Genomic DNA, 17,875 nt, shown 5'->3' on the forward strand with positions numbered 1-17,875 from the left:
GGGCTTCTGTCTATGGGGTCACACAGAGTCGGACACGACTGAAGTGACTTAGCAGCAGCACCCAAAATAGGAGCATTGCAACATGTAAGGCAATTACTAACAAGTATGAAAGGGGAAATTAACAACAATGCAGTAATAGTGGGAAACTTTAATATCCCACTCACAACTATGGATAGATCATCTAAACAGAAAATTAACAAGGAAACACAAACTTTAAATGATACAATAGACCAGTTAGACCTAATGATCTCTATAGGACATTTCACCCCAAAACAATGAATTTCACCTTTTTCTCAAGCACACACGGAACATTTTCCAGGATAGATCACATCCTGGGCCATAAATCTAGCCTTGGTAAATTCAAAAAAATTGAAATCATTCCAAGCATCTTTTCTGACCACAATGCAGTAAGATTAGATCTCAATTACAGGAGAAAGACTATTAAAAATGCCAACATATGGAGGCTGAACAACACGCTGCTGAATAATGAACAAATCATAGAAGAAATCAAAAGAGAAATCAAAATATGCATAGAAATGAATGAAAATGAAAACACAACAACCCAAAACTCTGGGACACTGTAAAAGCAGTGCTAAGGGGGAAGTTCATAGCAATACAGGCACACCTCAAGAAACAAGAAAAAAAGTCAACTAAATAACCTAACTCTACATCTAAAGAAACTAGAAAATGAAGAAATGAAGAACTCCAGGGTTAGTAGAAGGAAAGAAATCGTAAAAATTAGGGCAGAGATAAATGCAAAAGGAACAAAAGAGACCATAGCAAAAATCAACAAAGCCAAAAGCTGGTTCTTTGAGAAGGTAAATAAAATTGACAAACCACTAGCCAGACTCATCACAAAACAAAGGGAGAAGAACCAAATCAATAAAATTAGAAATTAAAATGGAGAGATCACAACCGACAACACAGAAATAGAAAGGGTTATTAGAGAATACTATCAGCAATTCAGTTCAGTTCAGTTCAGTTGCTTAGTTGTGTCCGACTCTTTGCGACCCCGTGAATCACAGCACGCCAGGCCTCCCTGTCCACCACCAACTCCCGGAGTTCACTCAAACTCATGTCCATCGAGTCGGTGATGCCATCCAGCCATCTCATTCTCTGTCGTCCCCGTCTCCTCCCACCCCCAATCCCTCCCAGTTTCAGAGTCTTTTTCAGTGAGTCAACTCATCGCATGAGGTGGCCAAAGTATTGGAGTTTCAGCTTTAGCATCAGTCCTTCCAATGAACACCTTTAGATTGATCTCCTTTAGAATGGACTGGTTGGATCTCCTTGCAGTCCAAGGGACTCTCAAGAGTCTTCTCCAGCACCACAGTTCAAAAGCATCAATTCTTTGGCAATCAGCTTTCTTCACAGTCCAACTCTCACATCCATACATGACCACCAGAAAAACCATTGCCTTGACTAGACGGACCTTGGTTGGCAAAGTAATGTCTCTGCTTTTTAATATGCTATTTAGGTTGGTCATAACTTTCCTTCCAAGGAGTAAGCGTCTTTTAATTTCATGGCTGCAATAAGTATCTGCAGTGTTTTTGGAGCCCAAAAAAATAAAGTCTGACACTGTTTCCACTGTTTCCCCATCTATTTCCCATGAAGTGATGGGACCAGATGCCATGATCTTCGTTTTCTGAATGTTGAGCTTCAAGCCGTCCTTTTCACTCTCCTCTTTCACTTCAAATGGATAACTTGGAAGAAATGGACAAATTCTTAGAAAAGTACAACTTTCCAAAACTGAACCAGGAAGAAATAGAAAATCTTAATAGACCCATCACAAGCATGGAAATAGAAATCTAATCAGAAATCTTCAAGCAAACAAAAGCCCAGGTCCAGATGGCTTCACAGCTGAATTCTACCAAAAATTTAGAGAAGAGGCACCAGAGATCAAATTGCCAACATCTGCTGGATCATGGAGAAAGCAAGAGAGTTCCAGAAAAACATCTATTTCTGCTTCATTGACTATGCCAAAGCCTTTGACTGTGTGGATCACAATAAACTGTGGAACATTCTGAAAGAGATGGGAATCCCAGACCACCTGACCTGCCTCTTGAGAAACCTGTATGCAGGTCAGGAAGCAACAGTTAGAACCGGTCATGGAACAACAGACTGGTTCCAAATAGGAAAAGGTGTACGTCAAGGTTGTATATTGTCACCTTGCTTATTTAACTTATATGCAGAGTACATCATGAGGAACGCTGGGCTGGAAGAAGCACAAGCTGGAATCAAGATTGCTGGGAGAAATATCAATAACCTTATATATGCAGATGACACTACCCTTATGGCAGAAAGTGAAGAGGAACTCAAAAGCCTCTTGATGAAAGTGAAAGAGGAGAGTGAAAAGGTTGGCTTGAAGCTCAACATTCAGAAAACAAAGATCATGGCATCTGGTCCCATCACTTCATGGGAAATAGATGGAAAAACAATGGAAACAGTGTCAGACTTTGTTTTTTTGGGCTCCAAAATCACTGCAGATGCTGATTGCAGCCATGAAATTAAAAGACGCTTGCTCCTTGGCAGGAAAGTTATGACCAACCTTGATAGTATATTAAAAAGCAGAGACATTACTTTGCCGACCAAGGTCCGTCTAGTCAAGGCAATGGTTTTTCCCGTGGTCATGTATGGATGTGAGAGTTGGACTGTGAAGAAAGCTGATCGCCGAAGAATCGATGCTTTTGAACTGTGGTGTTGGAGAAGACTCTTGAGAGTCCCTTATACTGCAAGGAGATCCAACCAGTCCATTCTAAAGGAGATCAATCCTGGATGTTCATTGGAGGGACTGATGCTAAAGCTGAAACTGCAATACTTTGGCCACCTCATGCGACGAGTTGACTCACTGGAAAAGACTCTGATGCTGGGAAAGGTTGGGGGCGGGAGGAGAAGGGGACGACGGAGAATGAGATGGCTGGATGGCATCACCGACTCTGTGGACATGAGTTTGAGAGTACTCCGGGAGTTGGTGATGGACAGGGAGGCCTGGCGTGCTGTGATTCATGGGGTCGCGGAGAGTCGGACACGACTGAGCGACTGAACTGAACTGAACACCTATTCTACTAAACTCTTCCAGAAAATTGCTGAGGAAGGGAAACTTCCAAACTCATTCTATGAGGCCACCATCACCCTAATCCCAAAACCTGGTAAAGATCCCACAAAAAAAGAAGACTACAGGCCATTATCACTGATGAACATAGATGCAAAAATCCTTAACAAAATTCTAGCAATCAGAATCCAACAACACATTAAGAAAATCATACATCATGACCAAGCGGGCTTTATCCCAGGAATGCAAGGATTCTTCAATATCTGCAAATCAATCAATGTAATACACCGCATTAACAAACAAAAATAAAAACCATATGATTATCTCAATAGATGCAGAGAAAGCCTTCGACAAAATTCAACATCCATTTATGATAAAAACCCTCCAGAAGGTGGGAATAGAAGGGACATACCTCAACATAATAAAAGCTATATATGATAAACTCACAGCAAACATTATCCTCAATGGTGAAAAACTGAAAGCATTTCCCCTAAAGTCAGGAACAAGACAAAGTTGCCCACTCTCACCACTACTATTCAACATAGTTCTGGAAGTTTTGGCCACAGCAATCAGAACAGAAAAAGACCTAAAAGGATTCCAAATTGGAAAAGAAGAAGTAAAACTTTCACTGTTTGCTGATGACATGATCCTCTACACAGAAAACCCTGGAGACTCTACCAGAAAACTACTAGAGCTAATCAATGAGTATAGTAAAGTTACAGGATATAAAATCAACACACAGAAATCCCTTGCATTCCTATACACTAATAATGAGAAAATAGAAAGAGAAATTAAGGAAACTATTCCATTCACTGTTGCAACAAAAAGAATTAAATACTTAAGAATATATCTACCAAAGGAAACAAAAGACCTGTACATAGAAAACTATAAAACACTGGTGAAAGTAATCAAAGAGGACACTGATAGATGGAGAAATATACCGTGTTCATGGATTGGAAGAATAAATATTGTGAAAATGAGTATACTACCCAAAGTAATTTATACATTCAATGCAATCCCTATCAAGCTACCAACGATATTTTTCACAGAGCTAGAGCAAGTAATCTCACAATATGTATGGAAATACAAAAAACCTCGAATAGCCAAAAAAATCTTGAGGAAGAAGAATGGAACTGGGGGAATCAACCTGCCGGACTTCAGGCTCTACTACAAAGCCAGTCATCAAGACAGTATGGTACTGGCATAAAGACAGAAATATAGATCAATGGAACAAAATAGAAAGCCCAGAGATAAATCCACACACCTATGGACACCTTATCTTTGACAAAAGAGGCAAGAATATAAAATGGAGAAAGACAGTCTCTTTAACAAGTGGTGCTGGGAAAACTGGTCAGCCACTTGTAAAAGAATGAAACTAGAACACTTCCTAGCACCATACACAAAAATAAACTCAAAATGGATTAAAGATCTAGATGTAAGACCAGAAACTATAAAACTCCTAGAGGAGAACATAGGCAAAACACTCTCCGACATAAATCACAGCAGGATCCTCCATGACCCACATCCCAGAATATTGGAAATAAAAGCAAAAATAAACAAATATGACCTAATTAAAATTAAAAGCTTCTGCACAGCAAAGGAAACTATAAGCAAGGTGAAAAGACAGCCTTCAGAATGGGAGAAAATAATAGCAAGTGAAACAACTGACAAAGAATTAATCTCCAAAGTATACAAGCAGCTCCTGCAGCCAATTCCAGAAAAATAAATGACCCAATCAAAAAATGGGCCAAAGAACTAAACAGACATTTCTCCAAAGAAGACATAAGGATGGCTAACAAACACATGAAAAAATGCTCAACATTCCTCATAATCAGAGAAATGCAAATCAAAACCACAATGAGATACCATTTCACATCAGTCAGAATGGCTGCTATCCAAAAGTCTACAAGCAATAAATGCTGGAGAGGGTGTGGAGAAAAGGGAACCCTCTTACACTGTTGGTGGCAATGCAAACTAGGAGAACAGTGTGGAGATTCCTCAAAGAACTGAAAATAGAACTGCCATATGATCCAACAATCACACTCCTGGGCATACACTGAGGAAACCAGAATTGAAAGAGACACATGTACTCCAATGTTCATCGCAGCACTGTTTATAATAGCGAGGACATGGAAGCAACCTAGATGTCCATCTGCAGATGAATGGATAAGAAAGCTTTGGTACATATACGCAATGGAGTATTATTCAGCCATTAAAAAGAATGCATTTGAATCAGTTCTAATGAGGTGGATGAAACCGGAGGCTATTATACAGAGTGAAGTAAGCCAGAAAGAAAAACACCAATACAGTATCAGTTCAGTCCAGTTCAGTCGCTCAGTCGTATCCGACTCCTTGCGACCCCATGAATCACAGCACGCCAGGCCTCCCTGTCCATCACCAACTTCACTCAAACTCATGTCCATCGAGTCGGTGATGCCATCCAGCCATCTCATTCTCTGTTGTCCCTGTCTCCTCCCACCCCCAATCCCTCCCAGAATCAGACTCTTTTCCAGTGAGTCAACTCGTCGCATGAGGTGACCAAATAGTATCGCATATATATGGAATTTAGAAAGATGGTAACCTTAACCCTCTATACGAGACAGCAAAAGAGACACAGGTGTATAGAACAGTCTTTGGGACTCTGTGGGAGAGGGTGAGGTGGCATGATTTTTAGAATGGCATTGAAACATGTATATTATCATATATGAAACGAATCACCAGTCCAGGTTCGACACATGATACAGGATGCTCAGGACTGGTACACGGGGATGACCCATAGGGATGATATGGGGAGGAGGGAGGTGGGAGGGGTGTTCAAGAAGGGGAACACATGTATACCCGGGGCGGATTCATGTCAACATATGGCAAAACCAACCATATAATATTGTAAAGTAATTTGCCTCTAATAAAGAAATAAAAAATAAATAAATAAATATAAAGTATATATGTCAACAGTACATTTTCTGTTTGTGGGGAGATTGTGAACTTTTTTTTATTGATTTATATATTCTTTTATACAAGTAACTTTCCATTCCATTCCGTCGCTCAGTCATGTCCGACTCTATGCGACCTGGTGGACTGTAGCCTACCAGGCTTCTCCGTCCATGGGATTCTCCAGGCAAGAATACTGGAGTGGGTTACCATTTCCTTCTCCAGGGACAAGTAATTTTATGAAACTAAAATTTATTAAAAGTGACTTTTAAAGAAAGGTTTAATTCTAAAAAAAAATAAATTATTTTTCACATTTACTATTTGATATTATAGATCTTAATTATCTTGGGTACATTCTATCACCTTCTATAATGTATGCATTTTATTAACTTTTATTGTGCCTATATTATAGCTAGAACCTTAAAAAACAGTGGACAGGAGAACCTCTTGGGTATAAAAAAATAGCTGTTTAAGTAGAACAGATTTCTTCATAGTTTTTAATTTTAATTATGAATCTGTTAAACTATGTATTATACCAGTGGTTTAATTTAGCTTTCTTTTATTCTGTAAAAATAAAATTGAGAATTAGTATAGGCATGGATATACGAAGAGTCCTGAAAATTATAATATTGGCAGGAAAATGTCACAGAAATGATACTTGACAATTATTCTTTTAAAAACAGGAAGCTGAAAGAGCTAAGCAGCAACTTGCCTATTTCCTAAATCAAGAAAAGGAGTTCCTGAAAAGTGAGGCAAAGACCAAGACACCCACAGAAATGGGTACTGGTAAATTAAAAGTTAAAGGTGAAGATTCGAAATATATACTACTGGAAAATGAAACAAGAAAAACAGTAGTGGGAGATTCAGGTGGACAAAAAACAAACAATAAAATTACACATTCACAGGTAAGGAAATAACCAAAATGAAAACAGTAATATGTGCAGTGAGAAATTTACCCTTTTATAATATTAACTTCATTTGTATATTATTTTAAATTTTTTTCTATGCTTTTTTTTTTTACTTAGAATTGTTCCTTTTGGATGTATCAGTTCGTTAATATCTTGAATTCAAATCTAAATTAAATGTGTATTGATTTTTGTGGGTTTTTAGTAATCCAAATATTTGCATTTTTCTTCAGGATAGTTGATATGGTAGACTTGTCAGATATAAAATTATGTTTTATATTAAAAATTTTTTATTGAGATATAATTGACATTATTTTCAGGTATACAAATTAATGAATCAGTATTCTGTATATACTGTAACTGAATTGCCACAATGTCTAGTTAATAACATTGTACATAATTACAGAATTTTTTTCTTTTGATGAGAACTTTTAAGATTTGCTGTAGTAGCAACTTTCAGCTATGCAATGCAGTATTATTAACTGTGGTCACTGGTACTTTGCACCACTTGGAATTGTTTAAAGTAGAAGTTTGTACCTTTTGACTCCTATCACCCGTTTTGCCCATCCCCAAATCCATGCCTCTGGCAACTACCACTTTGTTCTCTGTATCTATGAGCTTAGTTTTCATTTTGTTTTAGATTCCACATATAAGTGAGATTGTATGGTATTTGTCTTTCCCTGTCTGACTTATTTGACTTAGCACAGTGCTCTCAAGATCCATCCATGTTGTCAAAAATAGCAAAGTTTAATTATTTTTCATATCTGAATAATATTCTACTGTATGTATATGTATGTGTGTGTGTGTGTAAGTGTTAGTTGCTCAGTCATGTCTGACTCTTTGCGACCTCATGGACTGTACCCTGCCAGGCTCCTCTGCCCATGGAGTTTTCCAGGCAAGAATACTGAAGTGAGTTGCCATTCCTTTCTTGAGGGGATCTTTCCAACCCAGGAGTTGAACCCAGGTCTCCTGCATTGCAGGCAGATTCTTTACTGTCTGAGACACCAGCGAATATATATACATATGTGATGTTTTCTTTATCCATGCACCCATCAAAGGATATACAGACTGTTTCCACATCTTGACTAATGTAAATAATGCTGCAGTGAACATAGTATACATATATCTTCTCTAGTTAGTGTTGTCATTTATTTTGGAAAAATATCTAGAAGTGGGTGTTGCCTGAATCATCTAGTAGGTCTCAGTTCAGTTCAGTCGCTCAGTCGTGTCTGACTCTTTGCAACCCCATGAATCACAGCACACCAGGCCTCCCTGTCCATCACCAACTCCCAGAGTTCACTCAAACTCATGTCCATCGAGTCGGTGATGCCATCCAGCCATCTCATTCTCTGTCATCCCCTTCTCCTCCCACCCCCAATCCCTCCCAGCATCAGAGTCTTTTCCAGTGAGTCAACTCATCACATGAGGTGGCCAAAGTATTGGAGTTTCAGCTTTAGCATCAGTCCTTCCAATGAACACCCAGGATTGATCTCCTTTAGAATGGACTGGTTGGATCTCCTTGCAGTCCAAGGGACTCTCAAAGAGTCTTCTCCAGCACCACAGTTCAAAAGCATCAATTCTTCGGCGATCAGCTTTCTTCACAGTCCAACTCTCAACAACCGCCATACTCTTTTCCATAATGGCTTCACCAATTTACATTCTCATCAACAGTGTGCAAGCGTTCCCTTTTATCTACATTCTTGCTAATACTTGTTATTTCTTGATTTTGGCTAATAACAATTCTGACAGGTGTGCAGTAATATATCGTTTTGGTTTTGATTTGTGTTTCTCTGATGATTAGTGATGTTGAACATCTTTTCCTCTATCTGTTGGCCACCTGCATGTTTTCTTTCGTAGAATGTCTATTCAGATCATCTGTTCATTTTTTACTCAGATTGATTCAGTTTTTTTGTTTGTGTTGCAATTGAGTTGTATGAATTCTTTATGTATTTTTGGATATTAACCCTTTATTAGATAAGTGATTTTTAGATGTTTTCTCCCATTTAGTAGTGTGCCATTTCGTTATGTTGATGGTTTCCTTTGATGTGCAGAAGCTTTTTAGTTTGATGTAATTCCACTTTATTTTTGCTGTTGAAGTCAGACACCCAAATTCAATAAGACATGTATTAAGCTTATTGTCTATGTTTCTTTTAGAAGTTTTATAGTTTCATGTCTTACAGTCAAGTGTTTTGTTCATTTGGAGTTAATTTTTGTATATGGTGTAAGAGAATGGTCCAGTTTCATTCTTCACACGTGATTTTCCAGGTTCCCAACACCATTTATTAAAGAGATTGTCTTTTCTCTGTTGTATATTCGAGGCTTCTTCATCATAAATTGATTGACCATGTGTGTGTGTGTGTGTGTGTGTTTACTTCTGGGTTCTCTACTCGGTTCCATTAGTCCATATGTCTGTTTTCCTCCCCACATCTAATACCGATTTGATTGCCATAGAATATGACAACTATATATGAAATTGGGCACATGATTCTTCCAGCTTTGTTATTCTTTTTCAAGATTCCTCTGACTCTTCAGGGTCTTTTGTGGTCCCGTACAAATTTGAGAATTATTTCTTTTATTTCTGTGAAAAATGTCATTGGAATTTTGATAGATTGTGTGGATTCTATAGATTGTTTTGTATAGTATGGACATTTTAACAGTATTATTTCTTCCAATCCATGAGCATAGACCATCTTTCCACTTATTTCTGTCTTCTTCCATCAATATCATATAGTTTTTGGTGTATAAGTTTTTCACCTCCTTGGTTAAATTTATTCCTAGGTATTTTATTCTTTTTGATGCAATTGCAAATGGGATTGTTTTCTTGACTTCTCTTTTAGATAGTTCATTTTTAGTATGTAAAAATACAATAGGTTGCTATTCATCAATTGTATATCCTGCAACTTTATTTATTCTAACAGTTTTGGGGTAGTCTTTAGGGTTTTCTCTATCATGTCATCCAAATATGGTGACAGATTTATTTCCTCTTTTCCAATGTAGACACCTTTTGTTTTTTGCCAAATTGTTCTGTCTAGGAATTCCATTAATATGTTGGATAAAAGCAGCAAGAATGGGCATCCTTTTCTTATTCCTGATCTTAGAGGAATTGCTTTCAGCTTTTCACTTTTGAGTGTGATGTTATCTATGGGTTTTTTGTACATGGCCAGTTGAGTATTTTCTTTCCCTCTATACCCACTTAATTGAGGGCTTTTATCATAAATGTTGGATTTTGTGAAATGCTTGCAGTATGTTTTTTACAGTTACTGAGATGATCTTCCAAATTATTCATTTTGTTAATGTGGTATACCTCATTGACTAATTTCTAAATATTGAATTATTTCTGCACCCCTGGTAGAAATTCCTCTTGCTCATGTTGTATGATCCTTTTAATAGATTGTTAGAATCAGTTTGCTAATATTTTGTTATTTTTGCATCTTTGTTAATCAGGGATATTTGTAATTTTCTTTTATTGTGGTGTCTTTGGTTTTAGTATCTAAATAATGCTGATGTAAAATGAGTTTGGAAATATTGCCTTCTGTTCTATTGTTTGAAAGAGTTTCAGAAGAATTGGTATTAATCCTGTGAATACTTGGTGGAATTCAGCAGAGAAGTGTCCTGGTCCTGTACTTTTGTTTGTAAGGAGTTTTAAAATTACAGATTCAATATCCTTAATAGTAGTAATGAGTGTGTTCAATTTTTGTTTCCTCATGATTCAGTCTTAGAAGATTGTATGTTGTAGTTAATGATTAATTTATTCTCAATTGTTAGTACTTTTGCTGTATAATTGCCATAGTTGTCACTTCTGATCCTTTGTATCTCTATGATATCAGATATCATATTTCTTCTTTTATTTATTTGAGCCTTCTATCTTTTTTCTTTGTGAATCTAGCTAATTGTAAGTTTTGTTTATCTTTTAAAAGAGCCACTTCTTGGTTTTATCAATTTTTTTGTTTGTTTGACGTCTTGTTAGCCTCCATTTCATTTATTTCTGCTGTAATTCTTTATGATTTCCTTTCCTCTACTAAACTTGGACTTTGTTCTTCTTTTTCTAGTTCCTTGGAGTATAAATTTGTTACTGGTTTGAGATTTTTCTTATTTGTAAAGTAGGCATTTATTAATATGACCTTTCCTTGTAAAATAGCTTTCACTGCATCCCATAAATTTCAGTATGGGGTATATCCATTTTTGTTTGTCTCAAGGTACTATTTTAATTTTGGTTTTGATTTCTTTCTTGATCCATTGGTTGTTCAGTAGCATGTTATATAATCTTCACATATTTGTAAATTTTCCAGTTTTCTTCTTGTAATTGATTTCTACTTTCATAATACTGTGGTCGGAAAAGATAGTTAATATGATTTTAATCTAATCCTAAATTTGTTAAAACTTGTTTTGTGGCCTAACATACCATCTATTCTGGAGAATGTTCCGTGTGCACTTGAAAAGAATCTGTATCCTGTTTATTTTGGATGGAATGTTCTATCTATTTATATATATTTGTCAAGTTAATATGATCAAATATGTCATTTAAATACAATACTTTCTTATATTTTTTGTTTGATCTTGTTATTGTTTTTGGCCACACCACACGGCTAGTGGGATCTTAGTTCCCTAGCCAAGGATTGAACCTACACTCTCAGCAGTGAAAGCATGGAGTCCTAACCACTGGACCACAAGGAAATTGCTGACAGTGCTTTCTTTTTGATTTTCAGTTTGGATGCTCTATTTGTTGATGTAAGTGGGAGTATTAAAGCCCCCTACTTTATTGCTGTATATTTCTTCCTTTAGGTCAGTTAACAGTTGGTTTGTATATTTATTGCTCCTATATTGAGTGCATAATGTTACATCCTCTGGTTGAATTGACGCTTTATCTTTATGTAATACCATTCTTTGTCACTTATTATAGTCTCTGTTTCAAATTTTATTTGTCTGATAGAAGTACAGATACTCTACCTTTCTTTTGGTTTCCACTTGCATGGAGTGTCTTTTTGGATCCCTTCACCTTCAGTCTGTATCTTTGGATTTGAAGTGGGTCTCTTGTAGGCAGCATGTAGGGGTGTGTGTTTACATGCATGTGCATGTGTGTGTGTGTTTATTTTAATATATTCAGTTACTCTATGTTTTTTTATTGGAGAATTTAGTTTATTTACTTTAAAGTGATTATTGATAGGTATATTGTTGTTATTCAGTCACTCAGTCATGTCTGACTCTTAGCAACCCCGTGGACTGCAGCATAACAGACTTCCTTGTCCTTCACCATCTCCCAGAGTTTGCTCAAACTCATGTCCATTAAGTCGGTAATGCCATCCAATCATCTCATGCTCTGTCATTCCCTTCACCTCCTGCCTTCGATCTTTCAAAGCATCAGGGTCTTTTCTAATGAGTAGGCTTTTCGTATCAGGTGGCCAAAGTAATGGAGCTTCAGCTTCAGTATTAGTCCTTCCAATTAATATTCAGGGTTGATTTCCTTTTGGATTGATCTTTTTGTTGTCCAAGGGACACTTAACAGTCTTCTCCAGTACCACAGAGCATCAATTCTTCAGCGTTCAGCCTTCTTTATGATCCAGCTCTCACATCTGTACGTGCTGCTGCTGCTAAGTTGCTTCAGTCCTGTCCAGCTCTGTGCAGTCGCATAGATGGCAGCCCACCAGGCTCCCCTGTCCCTGGGAGTCTCCAGACAAGAACACTGGAGTGGGTGGCCATTTCCTTCTCCAATGCATGAAAGTGAAAAGTGAAAGTGATGTCGCTCAGTCGTGTCCAACTCTTAGCGACCCCATGGACTGCAGCCTACCAGACTCCTCCATCCATGGGATTTTCCAGGCAAGAGTACTGGAGTGAGTTGCCATTGCCTTCTCCACATCTGTACATGACTTCTAGAAAAACATTAACTTTGAGGATAGGGACTCTTGTTGGCAAAGTGATGTCTCTGGTTTTGAATACACTGTCTATGTTTGTCATAGCTTTTCTTCCAAGAAGCAACTGTCTTTTAATTTCATGACTGTAGTCACCATACACAGTGATTTTGGAATCCAAGAAAATAGTCTGTCACTGTTACCATTTTGCCCCCATCTATTTGCCATGAAGTGATGGGACCAGATGCCATGATCTTCATTTTTTGAATGTTGAGTTTTAAGCCAGCTTTTTCACTCTCCTCTTTCACTTTCAAGAGATTCTTTAATTCCTCTCGCTTTCTGCCATAAGGGTGGTGGTGTCATCTACATATTTGAGGTTATGGGTATTTCTCCCTGCATACTTGGTATTTCTTATGATGTACTCTGCATATAAGTTAAATAAGCGGGGTGAAAATATACAGCCTTGACGTACTCCTCTCCCAATCTGGAACCAGTCCATTGTTCCATGTCCAGTTCTAACTGTTGCTTCTTGACCTGCATACAGGTTTCTCATGAGGCAGGTCAGGTGGTCTGGTATTCCCATCTCTTTCAGAATTTTCCACAGTTTGTTGTGATCCACACAGTCAAAGGCTTTGTTTAACAGTCAGTGAAACAGAAGTAGATGTTTTTCTGGAATTATCTTGCTTTTTCTGTGATCTAACAGATGTGGGCAATTTGATTTGGTTTTTCTGCCTTTTCTAAATCCAGTTTGTACATCTGGAAGTTCTTGGTTCACATACTACTGAAGCCTTCCTTGAAGGATTTAGAGCATTACTTTACTAGCATGTGAAATGAGTGCAATTGTGCAGTAGTTTGAACATTCTTTGGCATTGCCCTTCTTTGGGATTGGAATGAAAACTGACCTTTTTCAGTCCTGTGGCCACTGCTGAGTTTTCCAAATTTGCTGGCATATTGAGTGCAACACTGTAACAGCATCATATTTTAGGATTTAAAATAACTCAGCTGGAAATCTCATCACCTCCACTAGCTTTGTTCATAGTAATGATTCCTAAGGCCCACTTGATGTCACTCTCCAGGATGTCTGGCTCTAAGTGAGCAACGATACCACTGTGGTTATCCAGGTCATTAAGAGTAATAGTTAGTAGCTATTAATCCACTAATCTTATATTGCCCCTCCACCCTTCCCTCTCCCCACTGGTAACCAGTAGTTTGTTCCCTGTATCTGTGAGTCTGCTTCTTTTTTGTTGTATTTACTAGTTTGTAGTATCTATTTATTTAAGCATTTTTCAGTTTCCATTGGTACAAAGAAGACATAAAGATGGCTAACAAACACATGAAAAAATGCTCAACATCCCTCATAATCAGAGAAATACAAATCAAAACCACAATGAGATACCATTTCACACCAGTCAGAATGGCTGCTATCCAAAAGTCTACATGCAAGAAATGCTGGAGATGGTGTGGAGAGAAGGGAACCCTCTTACACTGTTCGTGGGAATGCAAACTAGTACAGCCACTATGGAGAACAGTGTGGAGATTCCTCAAAAAACTGGAAATAGAACTGCCATATGATCCAGCAATCGCACTCCTGGGCATACACACCAAGGAAACCAGAATTGAAAGAGACACATGTACTCCAATGTTCATTGCAGCACTGTTTATAATAGCCAGGACATGGAAGCAACCTAGATGTCCATCTGCAGACGAATGGATAAGAAAGCTTTGGTACATATACACAATGGAGTATTACTCAGCCATTAAAAAGAATGCATTTGAATCAGTTCTAATGAGGTGGATGAAACTGGAGCCTATTATACAGAGTGAAGTAAGACAGAAAGAAACGCACCAATACAGTATACTAACACATATATATGGAATTTAGAAAGATGGAAATATAACCCTGTATACGAGACAGCAAAAGAGACACAGTTGTATCGAACAGTCTTTGGGACTTTGTGGGAGAGGGTGAGGGTGGGATGATTTGAGAGAATGACATTGAAACATGTATGTTGTCATATGTGAAACGAATCAGCAGTTCAGGGTCAATGCATGTTACAGGATACTCGGGGCTGGTGTGCGGGGATGACCCAGAGGGAGGATAAAGGGAGGAGGGAGATGAGAGGGGGGTTCAGGAGGGGGAACTCATGTACACCTGGGGTGAATTCATGTCAATGTAGGGCAAAACCAACCAATATAATATTGTAAAATAAAAAAAAAATAAAAAAATAATAAAATTTAAAAAAAGAAGAAGAAATATCAAAAAAAAAAAAAAGAAAATTTTAATGCAATTTTAAAGGTTAGACTCTATTTACAGTTATAACGAAATATTGGATGTATTATACAACTTGAGAAATAGAACCAATATTGTATAGTAATTATAATTGGAATATAATCTTTAAAAATTGTGAATTACTGTATTATATACCTATAATATATAGTATATAATAGTATACATCAATTTTGAATAGTATACCAGTGTAAAAATTGGCGTATAATAGTATACATCAGTAGTAGAAAACTATATACTTCAATTTAAATATTGAATCAACACACACACATATATATATATCTATAAAATTGTAAATCAACTATACCTAGGAGTGGAATTACTGGGTCATATGGAAGTTCTGTTTTTACATTTTATGAACTTTCCATACTGTTTTCCACAGTGGCTGCAGTGCTGTTTTGATAGGGATTGCATGGAATCTGTAGATTGTCCTGTATTGTATGTTAATTTTAACAATATTAATTCTTCCAATCCAAGAACATGGTATGTCTTTCCATCTGTTTGAGTTTTCTTTATTTCATTAGTATCTTATAGTTTTCCTAGTGAAGTTCTTGTGCCTCCTTATGTAGGTTTATTCCTACGTATTTTATTCTTTTTGATGTGATGGTAAATTAGATTATTCCCTTAATTTCTCTTTCTGATAGTTCAATGTTAGCATATAGAAATGCAACAGATTTCTCTATATTAGTTTTGTATCCTCAAAATTTACCAGATTCATTAATGAGCTCTAGTAGTTTTCTGGTGGTATTTTCTGTGTATGTCACCATGTCATCTGCAAACAATCACAGTTTTACTTCCTTTATAATTTGGATTTTTTTAATTTATTTTTTATTGAAGGATAATTGCTTTATAGAATATTGTTTTATGTCAAACATCAACATGAATCAACCGCAAGTATACATATATCCCCTCCCTTTTGAACTTCATTCCCATCTCCCACCTCATCTTACCCCTCTAGATTGATACAGAGCCCCGTTTGAGTTTCCTGAGCCATCCAGCAAATTCCTGTTGGCTATCAATTTTACATATGGCAATTAAGTTTCTATGTTACTGTTTCCATATGTCTTGCCCTCTCCTCCCCGCTCCCCATGTCCATTAGTCTATTCTATATGTCTGTTGCTCCATTCAATTCAGTTCAGTCACTCAGTCGTGTCCGACTCTTTGCGACCCCATGAACTGCAGCATGCCAGGCCTCCCTGTCCATTACCAACTCCCAGAGTTTATCCAAACTCATGTCCGTTGAGTCGGTGATGCCATCCAACTGTCTCATCCTCTGTCATCCCCTTCTCCTCCTATCTTCAATCCTTCCTAACATCAAGGTCTTTTCAAATGAATCAGTTCTTCGCATCAGGTGGTAAAAATATTGGAGTTTCAGCTTCAACATGAGTCCTTCCAATGAACACCCAGGACTGATCTCATTTAGGATGGACTGGTTGGATCTTCTTGCAGTCCAAGGGACTCTCAAGAGTCTTCAACACCACAGTTCAAAAGCATCAATTCTTCAGCACTCAGCTTTCCTTATAGTCCAGCTCTCACATCCATACATGACTACTGGAAAAACCATAGCCTTGACTAGACGGACCTTTGTTGGCAAAGTAATGTCTCTGCTTTTTAATATGCTGTCTAGGTTGGTCATAACTTTCCTTCCAAGGAGTAAGTGTCCTTTAATTTCATGGCTGCAATCACCATCTGCAGTGATTTCTGGAGCCCCCCAAAATAAAGTCAGCCACTATTTCCACTATTTGCCATGAAGTGATGGGACCAGATGCCATGATCTTAGTTTTTGAATGTTGAACTTCAAGCCAACTTTTTCACTTTCCTCTTTGACTTTCATCAAGAGGCCCTTTAGTTCTTCTTCATTTTCTGCCATAAGGTTGGTGTCATCTGCATATCTGAGGTTATTGATATTTCTCCCAGCAATCTTAATTCCAGCTTGTGCTTCTTCCAGCCCAGCGTTCCTCATGATGTACTCTGCATATAAGTTAAATAAACGGGGTAACAATATACAGCCTTGACATACTCTTTTTCCAGTTTGGAACCAGTCTGTTGTTCCAAGTCCAGTTCTAACTGTTGCTTCCTGACTTGCATACAGGTTTCTCAAGGGGCATGTCAGGTGGTCTGGTATTCCCTTCTCTTTCAGAATTTTCCACAGTTTATTGTCAAATGCTTTGGCATAGTCAATAAAGCAGAAATAGATATTTTTCTTGAACTCTTTTGCTTTTTCAATGATCCAGCGAATGTTGGTAATTTGATCTCTGGTTCCTCTGCCTCTTCTAAAACCAGCTTGAACATCTGGAAGTTCATGGTTCACATGTTGCTGAATCCTAGCTTGGAGAATTTTGAGCATGACTTTACTAGTGTGTGAGACGACTGCAATTGTGTGGTAGTTTGAACATTCTTTGGCTTTGCCTTTCTTTGGGATTGGAATGAAAACTGACCTTTTCCAGTCCTGTGGCCACTGCTGAGTTTTCCAAATTTGCTGGCATATTGAGTGCGGCACTTTCACAGCATCATCTTTCAGGATTTGAAATAGCTCAACTCTAATTCCATCAACTCCACTAGCTTTGTTTGTAGTGATACTTCCTAAGGCCCACTTGGCTTCACATCCAGGATGTCTGGCTCTTGGTGAGTGATTACACCATCGTGACTATCTGGGTTGTTTCTCCATTGCTGCTTTATAAATAAATTCTTCAGTACCATTTTTCTAGATTTCATAAATATGTGTTAGAATACAATATTCATCTTTCTTTTTCTGACTCACTTCACTTTGTATAATAGGTTCTAAGTTCATCCACCTCATCAGAACTGACTCAATTGTGTTCCTTTTTATGACTGAGTAATATTCCATTGTGTGTAT

The 17,875-nt window shown here is 37.6% G+C and overlaps 1 protein-coding gene across 1 annotated transcript in view; it reads left to right on the plus strand.

Moving 5' to 3' along the window:
- The window catches only part of CCDC7 (coiled-coil domain containing 7), a 279,639-nt gene that overhangs the window by 39,139 nt on the left and 222,625 nt on the right, over window positions 1-17,875 (plus strand). The window contains exon 15 of the mRNA XM_088844150.1: window positions 6,664-6,885. Coding sequence (XP_088700276.1) covers window positions 6,664-6,885 — 222 coding nt within the window. The remainder of the gene's footprint in view (window positions 1-6,663; window positions 6,886-17,875) is intronic.

Source organism: Moschus berezovskii, chromosome 15, assembly GCF_049115385.1.
Source record: "Moschus berezovskii isolate FMDL1 chromosome 15, NW_MosBer_1.0, whole genome shotgun sequence".
Taxonomy (NCBI): Eukaryota; Metazoa; Chordata; class Mammalia; order Artiodactyla; family Moschidae; genus Moschus; species Moschus berezovskii.